The following is a 21,168-nucleotide window of genomic DNA, read 5'->3' on the forward strand; positions in this document are numbered from 1 at the left end:
CTCCGACCGTAGCAGCAGCGCGGTTCCGGACCGAAGCACCTAGAACCGCTCGGACACAGCGGCCGGCCATGAGCCAACAGATAAGAGTGATGGAAACCAACAGTACTGCTATTAATGTTTCTACAGACACATCGAAACTGCAAAGACAATGAGTAAATATTTCCGGTTAAACTATACGAGTAATGAAAAAGGAATTCATGATGTTACATTATATACGTAAAACAATTGTTGGAAACGTACACCCCACACTTGATACCAATAAAAACTGTAATGTATTCTATAACATAGTCTACTTTCCCAAGAAATGCTTTCCAAAACAATTGCAACAAATTTCGATTTCCATTTCAATTCTTTTAAAATATTGTTCAAATGTGTATGAATTCCTAAGGGGTCAAACTGCATAGGTCATCGGTTCCTAGACTTACACACTACTTAAACTAACTTAAAGTACCCTGCGCTAGAACAACACACACACACCCATGCCCGAGATAGGACTGGAACTTCCTGCGGGAGGGGCCGCGCAGTCCGTAACATGACGCCTCAAACAGCACGGCCACTCCGCGCGTCTTAAAGTATTACTCGATGTATGGAATTTATCTACCACTATTGTTAAACATAGCAGTTCATTTTCTGTACAAGACGTTCACGACATATGGCGTTCGAAAGACTCATTGAAACTGCTTGGCAAGTCGCTTGTGTGGCGGGGTCATGGTGGACGACCTATAGCACGAGATATCGTCAGCGATTTATCGCTCTTGCATGGGTTCCTTTAGATAACACAATTGTACAGTTGCAGCCTGTCACTTACTGAAATAGTTTGTAATTAATTTGAGTTCATGACACTAATGTAAGGGCAGGAAATAAACTTATTAGCCATATACCATATACAGTACAGCGTACGCATGCTTCCTGCTTTATATTACATTCTCTACCCCACTGCTCTATTTAAATTTTCAGTCTTTGCAACGTTGACATGGGAAACGTATTTGTAAGGACGACAGAACTGATTTTTGCGTTTCCTATTTGTCATAATATCTGTGAAAAATTTTGGTTATTTGGTCCCACATTCTTCCGAAAATAATAGTTTGTGACAGGCATCATTAGATCAGAAGAATGTCAAAGAAAATATGTAACAGGTAATTATAAGAAAATTTTACTTTACTACTGTTTCAACACTGAGGTCTCAGTCAGATTAGCGATTTCGCAGCTACTTTTTTCGCATGGGCAGACTTATTATCTTTTCACTGTTAATAGTCTTACTGCTGATTTAACTCCGTTCTGCATCATTTTTGCATCGTGCACACGTACAGTAAAATCTCCACAATTTTAATTTTTGTACTAAATTTATTTAGGAACGATGTTAAGGTTCATTGAAAAGTTATTTCTTCCTTGCCTCTGCATGTTTCCTGCTTTATTACCTTCAAATTTTTCTGCATCTGAACAGAGAGATAGGTGTGCAAAAGGCTGAATCTAATACACTGAAGAGCCAAATAAACTGGTACACCTGCCTAATATCGTGTAGCGTCCCCAAGAGCAGGCAGAAGTGCATCAACACGACGTGGCAGGAACTCGACTAATATCTGAAGTAATGCTGGAGGAGAGTGACACCCCGAATCCTGGAGGGCTGTCCATAAATCTCTAGGGCGACGAGTGGGTGAAGATCTCTTCTGAACAGCACGTTGCATGGCATCCCAGCTATGCTCAATAATATTTATATCTGTGGAGTCTGGCGGCCAGCGGAAGAGTTTAAAATAAAAAACGTGCTCCTGGAGCCTCTCTGTACCAATTCTGAACGTGTGGGGTGTCGCTTTGTTCCGCTGGAATTGCGCAAGTCTGTCGGAATGCACAATGGACATTAATGGATGCAGGTACTCAGACAGTATGCTTACTTACGTGTCACCTGTCAGAGTCATATCTAGATGTACGAGGGGTCCCATATCACTCCAACTGTATGCACCCCACACCATTACAAACTCTCCACCAGTTTGAACTGTCTTCTGCTGATATGCAGGGTCCATGGATTCTTGAGATTGTCTCGATAACCGTACACGTCCATCCGCTCGATACAATTTGAAACGAGACTCATCTGACCAGCCACTTTGTTTCCAGTCATCAACAGTCCCACGTCGGTGTTGACGGGCCCAGGCGAGGCTTAAAGCTTTGTGTTGTGCAGTCATCAAGGGTACATGAGTGGGCCTTACGCTCCGAAAGCCCATATCGATGATGTTTCGTTGAATGATTCGCACGCTAACACGTGCTGATGGCCCAGCATTTAAATATGCAGCAATTTGAGGAAGGGTTGCACTTCTGTCACGCTGAATGATTCTCTTCAGTCGTCGTTGGTCCCGTTCTTGCAGAATATTTTTGCAGCAGCAGCGATGTCTGAGGTTTCATGTTTTAGCGAATTCCTGATATTCACAGTACACTCGTGAAATGGTCGTACGGGAAAAGTCCTGTTCATCACTACCTCGGAAATGCTGTGTCCCATCGCTTGTGCACCGACTATAACAGCACGTTCAAACTCACTTAAATTGATAACTTACTATTGTAACAGCAGTAACCGATCTAACAACAGCGCGAGACACGTATTCTCTTATACGGGCGTTCCAGACCGCAGCACTGTATTCTGCCTATATTTTAATACTAATGCCTGTACCAGATGATTTGGCGCTTCAATGTATAAAACAGAAAACATGAAGAGGCAAGGAAGAAGTAATTTTTCGCTGAACGATAACATGTCTTCTACATAAGATTCAAAACGGCTTAACAAACGTCCCATTTGCGGATAACATTTGGAGTTACTCGCGGATTTTGATGTTGCATATCTTGTATGTTGCTCTCCACATTGCGATTTGCTGTCGAAATTCCGATACTGCTCCACAAAGATAGTTTTTTTGTGATTGCTCGGACTGGCTCGTTACGCCCCTTGGCTGACCCGCCATTCCCTCTTATCGCCACCTGTCCACGGTCCCTCTCCATGTCAGCATGGAGGACATAAGAAGAGACTACGGATACACTATGCGATCAACAGGATCCGCACATCCCCAAAAACATACTTCATGTTAGGTGCATTTTGCTGACACATACTGCCAGGTACTTCATATCAGCTATCTCAGTAATCATTAGACATTGTGAGAGAGCAGAATGCGGCGCTGCGTCGAACTTACGGACTTGGAGCGTGGTCAGGTGACTGGGTGTAACCTGTGTCATACGTCTGTGCGCAAGATTTCCACACTACTAAACATCCCTAGGTCCACTGTTTCCGATGTGATAGTGAAGTGGACACGTGAAGGGACACGTACAGCACAAAAGTGTATACGCCGACCTCGTCTGTTGACTGACAGAGACCGCCCACAGGTGAAGAGGATCGTTATGTTTAATAGGCAGACATCTATCCAGACCATCACACAGGGATTCCAAACTGCATCAAGATCGACGGCAAGTACTACGATAGTTAAGCGGCAAGTGAGAAAACTTGGATTTCATGGTCAAGCGGCTGCTCATAAGTAACACGTCACGCCGGTGAATGCCAAACGACGCCTCGCTTGGTGTAAGGAGCGTAAACATTGGACAGTGGAAAAACGTGTGGAGTGACGAATCACGGTACACAATGCAGTGATCTGATGGCAGGGTGTGGGTATGGCGAATGCCCGGTGAACGTCATCTGCCAGCATGTGTAGTGCCAACAGCACATTTCGGAGGCGGTTGTGTTACGGTGTGGTCGTGTTTTTCATGGAGGGGGCTTGCACGCCTTATTGTTTTGCGTGGCACTATCACAGCACAGGCCTACATTGATTTTTAAGCACCTTCTTGCTTCCCACTGTTGAAGAGCAATTCCGGAATGGTAATTGCATCTTTCAATACGATCGAGAACCTGTTAATAATGCACGTCCTGTGGCGGAGTGGTTACAGGACAATAAAATCTCTGTAACAGACGGGCCTGCACAGAGTCCTGACCTGAATCCCATAGAACACCTTTGGCATGTTTTGGAACACCGACTTCGTGCCAGGCCTCACCGACCGAGATCGGTATCTCTTCTCAGTGCAACAATCCGTGAAGAATGGGCTGTCGTTCCTCAAGAAACCCTCCAGCACCTGACTGAACGTATGCCTGCGTGAGTGGAAGCTGTCATCAAGGCGAAGGGTGGGCAAACACCTTATTGAATCCCAGTGTTACCGATGGGAGGTGCGTCACGAACTTGTAAGTCATTTTCAGCCAGGTGTCCGAATACTTTTGATCACATAGTGTATTACATTTCAGATAAACCGAATGCTTACTTTTTGCAATGCTGCCTAGATTATCAGTGCGCTCCAGTACAAATTCATTCTTCAATTTACTTGTGTTGTTTTGTGTTTACTCAGCACGCTAAGCAACATTCTGTTAGAGAACAGCTAGAGGTAGATCATTTAGTCCGTTCGTCTTCGCTGACCTGATATCGTCTTTTCGCTGTTTCAGTGCCTCCTAATATCGTGGACGACGAGTCGACGCCATCTTCTGTGTCTGTGCGGGAGAACCAGAACGTGACGCTGACGTGCAAGGCTGATGGCTTCCCCGCGCCCAAGATCATGTGGCGCCGTGAGGATGGACAGGCCATACACATCGACAGGCGCAAGAAAGGTGAGCTGCTTTCGCAGAAGCCTCATAATGTCTCATTCACGTGAACTTCTTGAGCCATATTCCTTACCCTGATTACACGGGATGAGTTGCTCATTAAAACTGCGACTTACAATATCTCACGCTGCCGTCGTCTGCAACAGAACACGGTTATTTTGTTTACTGGTTGGATGTAGCGATTGCTTTATTACTTTTTCTTTCATGCTTCGTTTGTTATAGATGAGGTGCTCATTTGGGTAAATACATCTTTGGCTCCGAAAATTTTCATTTGTACCATTAACGATATCTTTACTAATAATCGATATCAGCCTCTATCTTTAGTTGATTACTGTATCATTGGTTTCCTAGAAAGTTCCAGAAAAGATAGTTTCGCACCAGTGGTGTGGAAGTCATCTAGTAGACTGCGTTCATCCCGGAGACCCGGAGATGTAGTTCAGTTGGTTACGTGTGGCCAAAGGGATGATCGTTCCATGGTCCAGGCATGGAATAAATTATTATTGTTGGAGAAGTATTAGTTAGGTTGATATTATGAGAAATATTGTAAACAGAGGATGCTTTTGTATACCTGTAGAAGTAGCTTTGCGAGTTTAACAGTGAAGCATAAAAAGCCATAAACAATAAAAGACGATCATGGCGTAATACCTGAGTGGCAGCCACTGACGCCGCATGATTATTTGATTATTGCTAAGGTGATCGACTACACAATTAGATGCGGAAGAAGTCATATAGCTTATTGAGTTATCTAGAGAGATAGTCAAATCTTCCCAAATGTAAATTATATGACGAACCTTTCATTGTGATTAGACAGAATGAGTGATGTAAGACTGACTATGGATCATATTCTACTCGTATGTGGCATTACTACAACATATAGCTAGGCGATATTGATTCATTTTTGAACCTATTTTGTTGTTAGTTGTTTTCAGTGTACTGGACACATTTTCTATGATGAAAATTTTGCGTTTCTCTCATTGGGATGGCTTTCTCCTTGTGATGGCAGAACGTTATTAGGACGGGCGAAATACTGCTGGGAACTGGACAGTTTTCGGCGAAGTAAGGCTGTGGCCTGCTTTGTGTTTTTGTTGGCACAGCCAGCGGCTCTCTCAGCCCTGAGCAGAAGGCGCGTTGTCTCCACTGCCATCCCAAGAGAATTACTGAGAACAACGTTTTCTTTTCTTTTTCTTTTTTTCTTACCAGATATGGGTGACCTAGTCACCAAGTAGCCGCATGATGGGCACGGGAAGATACAGTGCTTTCGTTTCAAAATTTTGTGCACACACTCGAACTGAGTCGCCCTCCGACGGTGTTTATTGCGAAGAAGCCCAACCACTTGTTTCTTAAGGTACGTTTTATATACCAAGAGAGGGACATTTCTGAAAAGTCTCCCCTCCCCCTCCCTCCTCATTTATAAATGAAACAGCTGCGTGGTTTGAGGCGCCATGTCAGTGATTGCGCGGCTCTCCTGCGGTCATGGGTGTGTGTGTTTTTCTTGTCATAAGTTATTAAGTAGAGTGTAAGTCTAGGGACCAATGTCCTCAGCAGTTTGTCCCTTAGGATTTCACACATATTGAACATTTGAACGTAAGTGAAACTAGACTTTTTTTTGAAAGTGGAGAGTGGAAGGAGATCTGTTTCACGGCCATTCGATTGTCCTCTGCCATGAGGGTCAATCTTCTGGCTGCTGTCTCGTGCTGATAGCTGCACGGTTTGCTGATTATGGGGATATGTGACACATCGTCGTAGTGTGACTCACATTTTAAGTCGTCCGTTACTTGTTTGCTCTGCCACCCACCTTGTGCTGTTTAATTGGGTTGTAATTGACGGCGTCTTGTTGCATTCCTAGCTTTGATTTTGAGAGTTAACCACATGAAAAGTTCTTTGTTGTGCTTTCTCCACACAGTCTTCTGCACTTCTTGGTATCTCACCACAACGATAGGGTCGTCTTGTCATTTGATATGAACTGTAGGGAACGTAGTTATTTGGTTAGGTTAGTTGTAACGCCCTATCCCGACAATGTTAAATTTAGTGACTTGTCTTCCCTGTATTTCAGGAACCACTGTAACCACTACATGAAACTTTTACAGGAAATTAAACTGTATGCACGGAGTCTACTGAAACAGAATAATTGCATTTCAGCCATTGCTTTCGGAAATACAATTTTTTAACTACGCGATTAAAACTTTGTGTTCTTTTTTGTACGTTATCCTAAATAATTTTAATTATATATAACATTATGTTCTTCTTTTAGTTCAGTAAACTCAGGGTTTGTATGATATTACTCCCAGCAAATTTGAATGCTCTACCCGAAATGGTTTCTGAAATTTAGGGAAAAATGCAACAGAAAATGTAAATTTTCAGGAACGACTTCTAAAGTTTGAAAAGAGATGTAACTCAAACATGCTTAATTTGTTATTTTTAGTCACTCATAAGCACCCTGCACCATACTGTGTATCATCTTCTTGATGTTTTTCCAACTTTTTTTCTTCTTTTCTTCTTTCTGTACTCCTTAGTGGCCAACTGTGCTGCATATTCTGCTTTATCAGTGAAAGCCTTGTCCATCCGTTCAGGTTCTCTGATGCAGTTTGCTCCAGAATTAATTCCCTTATGCTCTAGCACTTTTACCCTACCAATGGTGTCATCAGTAAAAGCAATAACAGCATCACTGACCTCCCAATTTAGTGTCTTCGTTACAAAAAAAAATATCTTTTGGCAAACGAGTCCACATAAGATTATTGAACGACTCAGTGGGATTCTAAGTCTGACCATGCACATACTTCTTTAGTAATGCAGGATTTGTCAGGTCTCCGTCAATAGGTTTTGCGAAGTCAGTGGCTGCTGCTGGGATGGAATGTGTATGACTGTATGAACTGTTTGAGTACTGGGCATTGCGATAATTGCTTCATGAATCAGGTCCAGGAGGGCAAAGGTGCTGTACTGGTTTCTCATCAGCTGATAGTCTGTGGAAGAAGGTGGCCCTTACTGCGTGCTTCATTTTAAACAAATCCTCAGTATTATTTCTGATGGCCATCCCATAATACTGCTGTAGTTCATCAATCATTTTGTCTATCAGCCTGCCCCTTATGGTTCTGCCGTCAGAAAGTTTCTTTTCTCTCAAACTTTGTTTCACGTTCCTCAAACTTCTGGAATTAACCTTTATTACACAGCAATCCAAAGCCATCTATATAAAAAATCGATTTATTAGATCTTGAAGTTACGCACGTAAAAACTTTAACATTTGCAACCAGTGTAGGTTATATTTAAAATAAAATACTTCCAATGTGGGTTTATATATATATATATATATATATATATATATATATATATATATATATATATATATATATATATATATATATTCGGGAAATTGCAAATTTTATAGCGAGATAAAAATCCAAAAATGTGAAAAAAAAATCCGTTTTAACTCCTCTCAATTCTTGTTGCGGTTTTTCAGTCACAAGAGAAAATAAAAATCTGTTAAACTCAGTCTTGGCTTACATTTTAAGATTCTTTACTTTGTTCTAAAAATTTTCTATTGTTAGAAGATCCACTAATAATACATACAGCCAGATGCAGACCTAAGCTTGCTGTGTTCACCGTGACGGCGTTATCCTTCTATACAGTGGTGAAAGTCAACTATTAGTCATATTAATAACACAAAGGAAAGAACGACCACTTCACTTGCTTGCCCTGCGTGATTAAAGATATGTTTTATAACGAGCACTACGGTTAAGCTCCTCGACTAGTGTCAAGAACTGGGACGCAAGTTTCAACTTGTTTCAAGGCTAAATAAACTTTGTTAAAATTGAGTGCTTTTTATAATGACAACTGCCGGTGTCGGGTACTCTGCCGGATATCAGCGTCGTTCTTGCAAGATATTTCGACAACGTGACTCGAAATCTTTATCTGGTAATATTTGAATCTCTGGTAGAACCTGATGAAGATATTGAGTCACGTTGTCAAAATACCGTCGAGAACGACGCTTATATCCGGTAGAATACATGACGCCTCAAGACGTTAACAGATCACCGAGAAAGATGAAGAATTATGACTCTACCATGTCGTTAAGCGTAGATCCCCATACACATAGGAGGCAATGCGTTGGTTGGTTAGGCGGACGGTAAATTTCAATTTCTATGTATCTTATGTAAACACCAGCCGTTTCACTCGTCCAGTTGCCCCTAAAACTGAATGAACTTTCATTAATAAAGCAAATAGAAGAATAAACAAGGGAGGGGTTTGCACACCTACGGAAGGGAAAAGAATTGTTTGCTTTGTTGATTTAGCAGCAGCTGTAGCCAGTGGACGTGAGTCGGAAGCTTACTTTCATTTCTGTCTGATCTGCTCCATACAGCAGTAACTTCATAACAAAGTTACTATCCCAGAGTGCCCCCGAGAGCTACAACACCAAGAAGAATCGCTTCTCGGCTTTTGGCAAGATCAATGTGTAGTTTTTTTGATAAAGGTAAGGAATATAAATCTTTATTAATATCAAACATTACAATAATAAAACATAACATCTCCTTGTACATTACAATCATTACCCAACGAACCACCACTCTTACATCAAACATATACAGATTCCGAACTTTCAAGTTTACGACAAACACGACTTCTTAAAACCAGTGGTTCATCACTAGACAGATAACTTCCTCCATAGGCTTTATTAGATTGGTGTACAATATTACGTGTCTTCCACGCAATTACATCACCAGTTGGAAATGAATCCAAAGAACTCTTCTTAGCATCACTAGAACGAACAAAGGCAACGTATGTCGCGAGCATAAACGGTAACTCACCTATTGTCTTCATAATTAAATTACCATGATTTAAAATAACATACTTCATTGCAATTTTGAAGATGAAATAATACAATATTTCGTACCGAGATTACAGTGGCTTAAGTAACACAAACACCGGAATGCAAAATGAGTTGCCATACAGTAACACTTACGGGTACGGCTTTTTACCGCCTCATCAGATCAAAACTGTCAAAACAAAATTTCTGAGGAACACATGACATGATGTTGCACTCAGAATGATAATTTGAAACCAAAACATTACACGACAAATCATAAGAAATTCACATCAGTCACATCACAGACTAAATAATATTCGAAAATAAAACAGTAATTCATGCCAGACTAACTGTTAGTAAACGAATTAAATCAACTTACTTGAACAGCATTGATTACTTAACAAATTTAAGACACAAAAACGTGGTGAGGGACTTTTAATACATCATAGATCAGATAATTTTGACGAAACGCTATAAATTATATGCAGAAACCTCCCTCAAGAATCAGTGTACATATTAGCGAAAACTGTATCAAAACCTGTACAGTAGTTCGTGAGATTATCTTTAATATAGGAACGAAAAAACGTGAATGGAGATTTTAATTTAGTAATATATACGTAAATGTATTAGTTCATTGACCCAATGACACCTGGTCGCAATTAGGGTCTTATTGCTTTCGTAGATGGTCGCCGGCACGGTATCTCAGCGTGCTGGGTCAGCGGTATGATCATCCACTAACCTAAGTGATGTTCTCATCAACGAAATTTGAAAGATGTCGTGTGACACCCGCACAGAATCACTGACGAAACACTAACGAATAAACAGATCGAAAGGAGAAAGTAGATAGGGCGGCTGATTGCCATTCGGAAGACCGGTGTTCAGTTCGTTACTGACAGGGATTTTTCCATGCAGTGCTGACTGGAAAGGGGTGTACTCAGCTTCCTGACGTCAACTGGGGAGCTACTTGACAGAGTAGTAGCGGTTTCAGGGTTAACGCACCCTCACAGAATGATCCTTAAGCCTGCAAGTGTTAATTATTCGGAGTCGGGGCACATCACAGTAACCACATCAGTAGCACATTAAAAACCATAGATAGTCAGAATTATATGTTGACTTATATTAAGGTTCCTACTAGGCGAGACACGGATCTATTGTTTGCGGTTTTTAATATCTTTTAGAGTCAGGTGCAGAGTCTTCATTGGTGAGCAAGGAAGCTTAGTGTCGGAGGACAGCGATAAAATGTACTAAAATGCATCAAATATTAGGTAGGTGCATACGTCGGTAGCGTTTTCCCATAAGTTTAATAAATACAAAAGATTCACATAACAAACTCTTCAGTCATCATCAATATATACTGCTTCACAGTCTACAATAGTAACGCTGCGGTAATTTTTCGATTCCTCTGCTGTAGAAATCGAGTGGTTTTCGGGCGAAAAACTTCTCGAACTCTGTTCGGAACGTATTTTCATCGGGAAAGGAAGTTTCTTGAAGGTTACTCCATAGAGAGTGGAAGATGAGGGTGCAAGACAAGGGCCTGCATCTCGTGGTCATGCGGTAGCGTTCTCGCTTCCCACGCCCGGGTTCCCGGGTTCGATTTCCGGCGGGGTCAGGGATTTTCTCTGCCTCCTGATGGCTGGGTGTTGTGCGATGTCCTTAGGTTAGTTAGGTTTAAGTAGTTCTAAGTTCTAGGGGACTGATGACCATAGATGTTAAGTCCCATAGTGCTCAGAGCCATTTTGCAAGATAAGGTGAATAAGGTGAGTGTGGAATGACTTCCCAATCCAACTGCTGTATAGCGTTTTCTGTCATCTAGCAGAATGCAGACCGGCGTTATCGTGGAGTAGGATCACTTCACGCAGTGTTCCTGATCGTTGTTGTTTGACTGGATCTGCAACACCTCTCAGTTGTTGACAATAAATGTTACACTTCAGGGAAAAATTTCGTAGCACACCACATCGTCGCTGTTCCACAAGTGCATAATACGAGGGTCGTTCACAAAGTAAATTCCGTTTCTATTTCTATCCGCGGCAGTGCTACGATCGCAGTTCCGAGCATGCGCGGCAGTTACTCTGACTCAAAGGGAACACGTGTACGCGACTTTCAGATCGTTGCTGCCGACGTGTGCATTGTAGTGCTTCTGTATAATGTCAGCCGTAATTGAAAATCCCGCCGCGTGTGAAATCAGATGTGTGATTCGTTTTCTAAATGCAAATAAAGTTAAACTAAAGGGAACTCATCGGCAAATCTGCGAGATTTACGGAAAAATGCTATGAGCGATTCATTGGTTAGAAGATGGGTCAGACTGTTCAATGAAGGACCTGATCAAGTGCACGATGAAGAACAAAGTGGACGCCTGTCTGTCGTTACTGATGAACTGGTTCACACAACTGAAGAGAATATTAAGCACAACCGTTAGTTGTGCCCTTGCTATGGAAGTTCCGTTAATCTCACAATCACTATCTCATGAAATTGTTACTGAAAACCTGAAATTTCGACAACTTTGCTCACGTTGGTTACCCAAAATTCTTACTGAACAGCACAAAAAACAACGGATAGGCAGTGCACTTCAGTTTTTGACAGGCTACAGTGAAGAAGGCGATGCTTTCATCTCTTCTTACACATAAAATCAGTCCTTCGTGGTCAACACTTCCACGATGATGACGAGCTGAAAGAACATGTTACCACATGGTTGAATACATAGGCGGCAACTTTCTTTGAAGAAGGCATACAAAAACTTGTGCCACGCTATGACAAGTGCCTACAAAATTTCGGAAGCTATGTAGAAAAGTAGTTTTAACTGTTGTAGATTTTTGTACAATAAATATTTTTTTCTGTCTCTGCACACTATAGTTTTATATAACCAAATGGAACTTACTTTGTGGACGACCCTCGTATTATCTTTTGTGGATGCACGCAGGTCTTTATGCGGGGAGTTTCTGCTTTTTTTGGCTTAACAATTGCTTTATTATCCTTATGGTAGCATAAAGATGCCCTTTGTGGTCACCAGTAACGACGCAGGATAGGAATCGTCGGTGTTGCTCACAAGCCAATTGATAACGAGCCAGCAGAGATGCACTTCAGGCCACCCGCTGAGTTTTGAGATTTTGGACGTCGTAATAAGAAATTTAGATTGCAAAATTTGACGTCTAAAGGCAAATGCGCTGATACCGCGCAATTGACACGTCTCATAGCTGTCGTTTCCCAAAGTACTTAAATACCTGAAAGACAAACAGGCTGTATATACACCATTGGCAAAGGAATATGGACCAATTGCTTCTAAATATAATCGCAAATGAATTAAGATAACAGTATTATTTTAACGAAAATCACAGAGAATAAGGAAACGCATCCTTACATGAAATTTGGAAATTTGTGGTAAGATATGGGACCAAACTACTGTCATCGGTCCCTAAGCTTACACACTACTCAATCTAACCTAAACTAACTTATGCTAAGGACAACACACACTACCATGCCTGGGGGAGGACTCGAATCTTCGATGGGAGTAGTGGTGCGAACGTGTGACAAGACGCCCCATACCACGCGAAGCTGTGACAAGACGCCCTAGACCACGCGAAGCTGTGACAAGACGCCCTAGACCACGCGAAGCTGTGACAAGACGCCCTAGATCACGCGAAGCTGTGACAAGACGCCCTAGACCACGCGAAGCTGTGACAAGACGCCCTAGACCACGCGAAGCTGTGACAAGACGTCCTAGATCACGCGAAGCTGTGACAAGACGCCCTAGACCACGCAAAGCTGTGACAAGACGCCCTAGACCACGCGAAGCTGTGACAAGACGCCCTAGACCACGCGAAGCTGTGACAAGACGCCCTAGACCACGCGAAGCTGTGACAAGACGCCCTATACCACGCGAAGCTGTGACAAGACGCCCTAGACCACGCGAAGCTGTGACAAGACGCCCTAGACCACGCGAAGCTGTGACAAGACGCCCTAGACCACGCGAAGCTGTGACAAGACGCCCTATACCACGCGAAGCTGTGACAAGACGCCCTAGACCACGCGAAGCTGTGACAAGACGCCCTAGACCACGCGAAGCTGTGACAAGACGCCCTAGACCACGCGAAGCTGTGACAAGACGCCCTAGACCACGCGAAGTTGTGACAAGACGCCCTATACCACGCGAAGCTGTGACAAGACGCCCTAGACCACGCGAAGCTGTGACAAGACGCCCTAGACCACGCGAAGCTGTGACAAGACGCCCTAGACCACACGAAGCTGTGACAAGACGCCCTAGACCACGCGAAGCTGTGACAAGACGCCCTAGACCACGCGAAGCTGTGACAAGACGCCCTAGACCACGCGAAGCTGTGACAAGACGCCCTAGACCACGCGAAGCTGTGACAAGACGCCCTATACCACGCGAAGCTGTGACAAGACGCCCTAGACCACGCGAAGCTGTGACAAGACGCCCTAGACCACGCGAAGCTGTGACAAGACGCCCTAGACCACGCGAAGCTGTGACAAGACGCCCTAGACCACGCGAAGCTGTGACAAGACGCCCTAGATCACGCGAAGCTGTGACAAGACGCCCTAGATCACGCGAAGCTGTGACAAGACGCCCTAGACCACGCGGCTACCCCGCACGACCATCCTGACAAGAAGTCAGTCGTGATGCTAAAGGTAATAAGCAGAATAAGAATGACACATTACGTGCTTCAGTTATTTTCAAATATACGGAAGAAGATGCTAATCATTTGGAACGAGACAGATTACAATGTGATCTCTGACATTGTGAGACGTACTAATTTGCTACACGGGTAATGAAAACTTGCAATATCCGGGACAGTGGTGTGCTGACCCCACGCCCCTCTGTTCTAGATCCAGTGACTACTTTCAGAGGATGACATGGCGATTGATCGGTGCCGATGAAACCGCCAGAACCTTTGGACGTAGTTTTCCTTACCGTTCCCTGAAGGGTCATATTCCAGGTAATAACGTCTTTAGGATAATGGCATGTCTCAAGTACGAAATCACAACTGTGTCCTTTTTACTTAATTGCAAAAAAATAAACTGCCTTTAACTTGGTAAACAACCTAGACGAGTTCCCTTATAATTTGTTGGCGCCTTGATTACGGTGGCGTTGGACGATGATCGTCTTCAACAATCCTCCGGCTGCCGCGTGCATCTCTCAGGCTGGGCGCACGCGGTGTGTTGTTAAGTCTGGATAGCCCGCGCGGTTAGCCGTGCCGTCTAACGCACGGCTTTCCGGGAGGGAGGGCGTGCCGGTCCCCGGCGCGAATCAGCCCGGTGGAGTTGTATTGAGGTCCGGTGTGCCGGCCAGCCTGTGGATGATTTTAAGGAGGTTTTCCATGTGCCTCGGCGAATGTTTGCTGGTTCCCCTTATTCCGCCTGTTACACTATGTAGGCGATTTCTGCGCAAACACTGTCTATACATACGCGTACACTATAATTACTCTACCACGCAAACATTGGGGTTACACTCGTCTGGTGTGAGGCGTTCCCGAGGGGGGCGGGGGGGGGGGGGGGTGTCCTCGGGGGTCTGAACCGCAACCGCACGGTGTGGGGCGGCGGTAGGGTGAGTGGACTGCTGTAGCCTGGTGTGGGGTGTGTACCACTGTGGGCTACGACGGGAACGAAGCCTCTCCGTCGTTTCAAGGTCCCCAGTTCAATACAATACAATAAGTCGGGTTAACTGGAACACAATATCTGGTTCGCTGCAGCCAGCAGAGCGCCCTGCCCTATTGTTACAGCGCGCCTTGCTTTCAGCAGCGAGCCGAGATCTACGTGTCTGCAACCACGGAAGAGTGTTGAGGCACATTACATGCAGTCCTGTTGTTTTTATTTCCAGTGCACTTTGGAAGACCTGCTACTAACAATTTTACTTCACGTGTTTATGTCCAGATAAGTCGAAATGTTTTCAAATTTATAAATACATCGCAAATTTCCGACACAATAAAAAAAACTTTAAGATGAATGGTGTGCATGTGGGTGTTCATCCGAGTGATTGATTCCATTTTATGTAACCGAGTTGAGTAGCGCAATGGTTATCACACTGGACTTGCGTTCTGGAGGAAGACAGTTCACACCCGAGTCTGGCCATCGTGATTTAGATTTTCCGTGGTTTCCCTGTATCGCTTAAGGCAAATGCCTGGATAGTTTATTCGGAAAGGCACGGCCGCTTTTCGTCTCCACCCTCCCCTTTTCCGAGCTTGGCTCGGCCTCCCATGAACTCGTTGTCGACGAGACGTTAAGCACTTACCTCCTCCTCCCATTCTCTGCATAGTATTTCTACGACTGCCTCAGTGGTGAGCTTCTTCTGCTCCGAGTTTTGCTGCTATGTGCAGTCACTGGCTGGAAAAAAACATGCAACTATCATTGGTCTCTCGCCGCTATTTATGGCTGAGTTCGACTCTCGATGTCCACCACGACATTTGATGCTTTTGTTTTTCTTAGCCCGCACCGATATTCAGTAAATCGCACATTCTCTCTTCGATTCCCAGATATGATGGATGTGGTGGCAGGCGAAATCTTGATTGATTGCCGGGCCCGAAGCCTTATGTAAATAGAAACCTCCCTCTCAGTTAATTAAGTCTCTCGATGTCTTTATTTCGATGGGATCCTTAATTATGCTGTCCTAGAAATTTGGCGTTCGATCACAATACTGATTGCATCGTATTTAATTTCGTGATTATACTAGAGGCAGTGTTCGGTGACAGCTGATTTGCTTGGTTCTTTAGTCGGTTGTGTCGTTAAAAAACATTAATCAATCACTCTGAGAAAACAGGGGCGATCAACTCTGAAGATATGGCAGCCGAAAAGCCAACCAGTACAGAGTTGCTATCAGCCGTGAAAACAGCTCATGTGCTATTGTACTCAGGAAGAAAGGATTAGATTTTGGCTAAGCCATTTTTCAACTGTATTTTTTCTTGCAGGAGTGCTCCTCTCAAAGTATTATAAGAACTGGAACTGGGAGCTATACACGTTAAAGGTGAGGTTCTCGATTCGAATCCCAGTCGGATGGAAATTTAAAAGTAGTATCCAAGCAGGTTTATTCGCTGTAGATACCGTAGATCGCAGTGACTGTATATTAAGTGAATATAAATATATAACTCCAACCGGCCACGTATGAGAGATTTGTTTATTACCATAAACTAATTCTCAACCCTTAGTAGCAGAGGTTATATACTAATGTTTGTAGCGTTATGCCGGAATCTGGATCTGTGACAATAATTTAGCAAAGACTTCAGTCTATGACCCTGAGTGTTAATGACACCATAAGCTGTATGGAGAAACAAATTTATCTACTACACACGCGAGACAGATTGCTATTTTTATTGATGTCCACATGACAGCGTCCATTTCCGCTGCCTTTTGTTCACAGAATTAATCAGAGTTCACTATCTCTATGAGACAGTAAAGGTTTCCTTAAATGGCAGGTCATCATTTCCTGGGACTTTTGTCACCAAATTAGGTATCTAAGCTCAAAAAACACACTGTTCAGGTGATGTAGCAAGGGAAAAGATACGTAACGTTTCACATAACTGAGGCAGATGCAGGGATTTTTTTTCTTCCATGTTACGGAAAGTACCTTTCGCAGCGAGGCATTGCTGTGTATTTCTCTTCACCTAAGGCTCCCGTCCTTTGAACACTTCGCTCCTCACAGGCTAAAGCCAGGCGCGAGCAGAGATTTCGTAAGCGAGAAGACCATAACGGAACTCATCCTCTCCAAGAAAAACAGTACTGACTCTCATCTTCTTCGTTCGTGTATGTGACTGCTTTCTGCATCTAGCTGAGACAAAATTTATGTGCGGTTATAACCGTCATGCTATTGGTTTATATGGTGCCATAGAACCGACGTACCTTCTAGAACACCATAAGCGACTCGCTCACGATGAAGTGTTGACACACCTCTGCTAATTGCCTGTAATTTGGAACATTGCTAATAGATTCCACGAATAGGTTTGATAGTTAGCAGGCAAGTCTTCTCAACTATTTTTATTCTGGTTACAGACGATTAATTCTTCTCTCTACTGTTCCACTCTGTAAAGGCGCGCGAAAAAGGGCACTTAAATTTTTCTGTGCGAGCCCTGATTTCTCTTATTTTATCGTGATGATCATTTCTCCCTATGTAGATGAGTGCTAACAGAATGTTTTCACAATCGGAGGAGAAAACTGGTGATTGAAAGCTCATCAGAAGATCCCGTCGCTACGAAAAACGCCTATGTTTTAATGACTGCCACTCCAATTCACGTATCATGTCTGTGGCACTATCTCCACTACTTCGCGATAATACAAAACGAGCTACCCTTCTTTGTTCCTTTTCGATGTCATCCGTCAGTCCCACGAGATGCGGATTCTACACCGCACATCAATACTCCAGAATAGGGCGGCAAGTGTAGTGAAAGCTATCTCTTTAGTAGACCTGTGGCACCTTCTAAGTGTTCTGTCAATAAATCGCAGTCTTTCGTTTGCTCTACCCACAACATTATCTATGTGATCGTTCCAATTTAGGTTATGCGTAATTGTAATCTCTAAGTATTTAGTAGAATTTATAGCCTTCAGATTTGTGTGATCGCGAAATCGAAATTAGCGGATTTCTTTTAGTACACATCTTAACACGTTTCTTTATTGAGGGTCAATTGCCAATTCGCACCATACAGATATCTTATTTAAATCATTTTGCAATTAGTTTTGGTCATCTGATGACTTTACAAGACGCTAAATGGCACCATGATCGGCTAACAATCTAAGACGGCTACTCAGATTGTCTCGTAATTCGTTAATATCGCTCAGGAACAATAGAGGGCCTATAACACTTCCTTGGGGAACGCCGGATATTACTTCTGTTTTACTCGATGACTTTCCGACCATTACTACGAGCTGTGACCTTTCTGACAAGAAATTAGGAATCGAATCGCACAACTGAAGCGATTTTCGATAGGTACGCCGTTTCGTTGGAAGAAGCTTGTGAGGAAAGGTTTCAAAGGCCTTCTGGAAATCCAAAAATATGGAAACAATTTGAGATCCCCTGCCGATTGCACTCATTACTTCACGAGTATAAAGAGCTGGTTCTATTTCGCAAGAACGATATTTTCTAAATCCGTGCTGATTCTGTGTCCATAAATTGTTTTTTCGAGGTACTTCATAATGTTCGAATACAGCGTATGTTCCAAAAACCTACTGCAGGTCGACATTAGTGACAAGAGCCTGTCATTCAGCGTATTACTCCCACTTCCCTTTTTGGGTATTGGTGTGACTTTAGCAGTTTTCCAGTATTTAGGTACGGATCCTTCTGTGAGCGACCGGTTGTATATAACTGCTAAATATGGAGTTATTGTATCAGCATACTCTGAGAGCAACCCGACCGGTATACAATCTGGACCGGAGGCCTTAGCTTTATTAAATGATTTAAGGTGCTTTGTTACACCGAGGATATCTACTTCTGTGTTTCTCGTCTTGGAACTTGTTCCTGATTGGAATTTAGGAATATTTACTTCGTCTTCTTTGGTGAAGGAGTTTCGGAAAACCGTGTTTAATAACTCTGCTTTAGTGGCACTGTCATCAGTGATTTCACCGTTGTTATCGCGCAGTGAAGGTATTGATTGCGTCTTGCCACTGATGTGCTTTATGTATGACCAGAATCTCCTTGGATTTTCTGCCAGGTTTGAGACAGAATTTCGTTGAGTAAATTATTCCATGCGTTTGGCATTCATTGAAGTACGCACTATATTTCAAACTTCTGCAAAACTTTGCCAGTCTTGGGGATTTTGCCTTCTTTTGAATTTGACATGATTTCTCGCTGCTTCTGCAACAACGATCTGACCAGTTTTGTGTACCATGGGGGATCAGTACCATCACTTATCAATTTATGTGGTATACACCAATTGCTGTCGATAATATCTGTTTGAAATCATTCCACATCATATCTACGCTTACATGATCAGATCGGAAGGAGTAAAGACTGTCTCCTAAAAAGGCCATAAGAGCATTTTATCAGCTTTTTCAAGTACTTTGCGTTTCTTTTTGATGGTTGTAGGTGTTACGGTATTAAGCCTAGTAGTAACTGCCTTGTGGTCGCTAGCCCCTGTGTTCGTCATGATACTCCCCATTTGTCTAGAATTATTTGTTGCTAAGAGGTCAAGCATCCTTTCTCAGCCATTTATGCTCCGAATGGGCTCATGAACTAATTGTTCAAAATAATTTTCTGAGAAAGCATTCAGTTCAATTTCTGATGACGTTTTATGCCTGCCGCTGGCTTTAAACGTATAAATTTTGCAGCATATCGAGGGTGGATTTTAGTCGCCACCGAGTATAGTTGTATGAATGTGGTACCTATTTGACATAAGACTCAAAGATTTCTCTGAACTGTTCACCAACTATATCTTCTGAGTCGGGGGGGGGGGGGGGGGGCGGTCGGTAAAACGATCCAATTAATAGTTCAGTCCGACTGTCAGGTGTAACCTCTACCCATACTATTTTACGTGAACTATCTACTTCAATTTCGCTACAAGGCAAACTACCTCCGACAGCAATAAATACTCCACCACCAACTGTGTTTAATGTATCCTTTCTGAACGCTGTCAGATCGTTTGAAAAAATTTCGGCTGAACATATTTCCGGCTTTAGCTAGCTCTCTGTACCAACAACTATTTAAGTTTCAGTGCTTTCTATTAGGGCTTGGCGCTCTGGTTCTTTCCCAACACAGCTACGACAATTTACAACTACAATACCAATTGTTTCTACAACTACATTACTCTGTTTTACCTGCCCACTTTTACACGGACGCCCCTTCTGTGGTTCCCTGAGACCCTCTAACCCAAAAAGCCACCCAGTCCCTTTCGCACAGCCCCCGCTACGCGTGTAGCCGTCTCCTGTGTGTAGTGGACTCCTGACCTATTAAGGGGAACCCGGAAACCCACCACCCGATGGCCCAAGTTAAGCAATCTGCAGCCTAATCGGTCACAGAACCGCCTGAACCTCTGATTCAGACACTCCACTCGGCTCTGCACCAAAGGACCACAGTCGGTTCTACCGACGATGCTGCAGATAGTGAGGTCCGCCTTAACCTCGGAAACAAGCCTGGCAGACTTTACCATTTCCGCCGGCCACCCGAAACCAGTGAGAATCTCATCCAATCCTAAGTGACAAACGTCACTGGTACCAACATGAGTCAACACCTGCAGTTGGCTGCACCATGTAGTCTTCATGGTATTCGGAAACACCTTTTCCACATCCGGAATGACTGCCCCCAGAATGCACACAGAGTGCACACTGGCTTCCTTTGCCCTCCTTGGCCGCTATGTTCATAAGGGGCGGGCGCCATTACGCGCCTAACGTTGGAGCTCTGAACTACATGGAAACCCACCCACTGTGAATGCCCAGACCTTGTGGGCCTTAGAAGCTTCCTCTGAAACAGGGTGGACGACTGTATCCAGCTTAGAGACATCGTCAGCCACAGGTAACGCTCGAAACCTGTTAATCAAGCGAACTAGGGAGGCTCTATGATCGGCCCTACAGGAAGTTTATCGCTGCCTACCAGACACTGGAATGATCTCCCACTCGACCACAGGTGAGGCATCAACCTCAGTGCAGACAGTAGATGGGGCGGCCACAGCAGTGAACCGATCGGGGGACACATGGGACATGCTCGACGTCCCTTGCATCCCCGCCTTTGACCCCCCCCCCCCCCCCCCCATAGTGATGCCTCTTGGCAGCAGCTTCAAGCTCTGTGACAGAAGCCAACACAGCCTGGAGCTGTGAGCGAAGGGTTGCC

The 21,168-nt window shown here is 43.7% G+C and overlaps 1 protein-coding gene across 1 annotated transcript in view; it reads left to right on the plus strand.

The window, feature by feature from the left end:
- LOC126316749 (lachesin-like) overlaps positions 1–21,168 on the plus strand; it is a 607,630-nt gene that overhangs the window by 440,129 nt on the left and 146,333 nt on the right. The window contains exon 4 of the mRNA XM_049992876.1: positions 4,457–4,618. Within this exon, the coding sequence (XP_049848833.1) occupies positions 4,457–4,618 (162 nt within the window). The remainder of the gene's footprint in view (positions 1–4,456; positions 4,619–21,168) is intronic.

This window comes from Schistocerca gregaria, chromosome 1, assembly GCF_023897955.1.
Source record: "Schistocerca gregaria isolate iqSchGreg1 chromosome 1, iqSchGreg1.2, whole genome shotgun sequence".
NCBI lineage: Eukaryota > Metazoa > Arthropoda > Insecta > Orthoptera > Acrididae > Schistocerca > Schistocerca gregaria.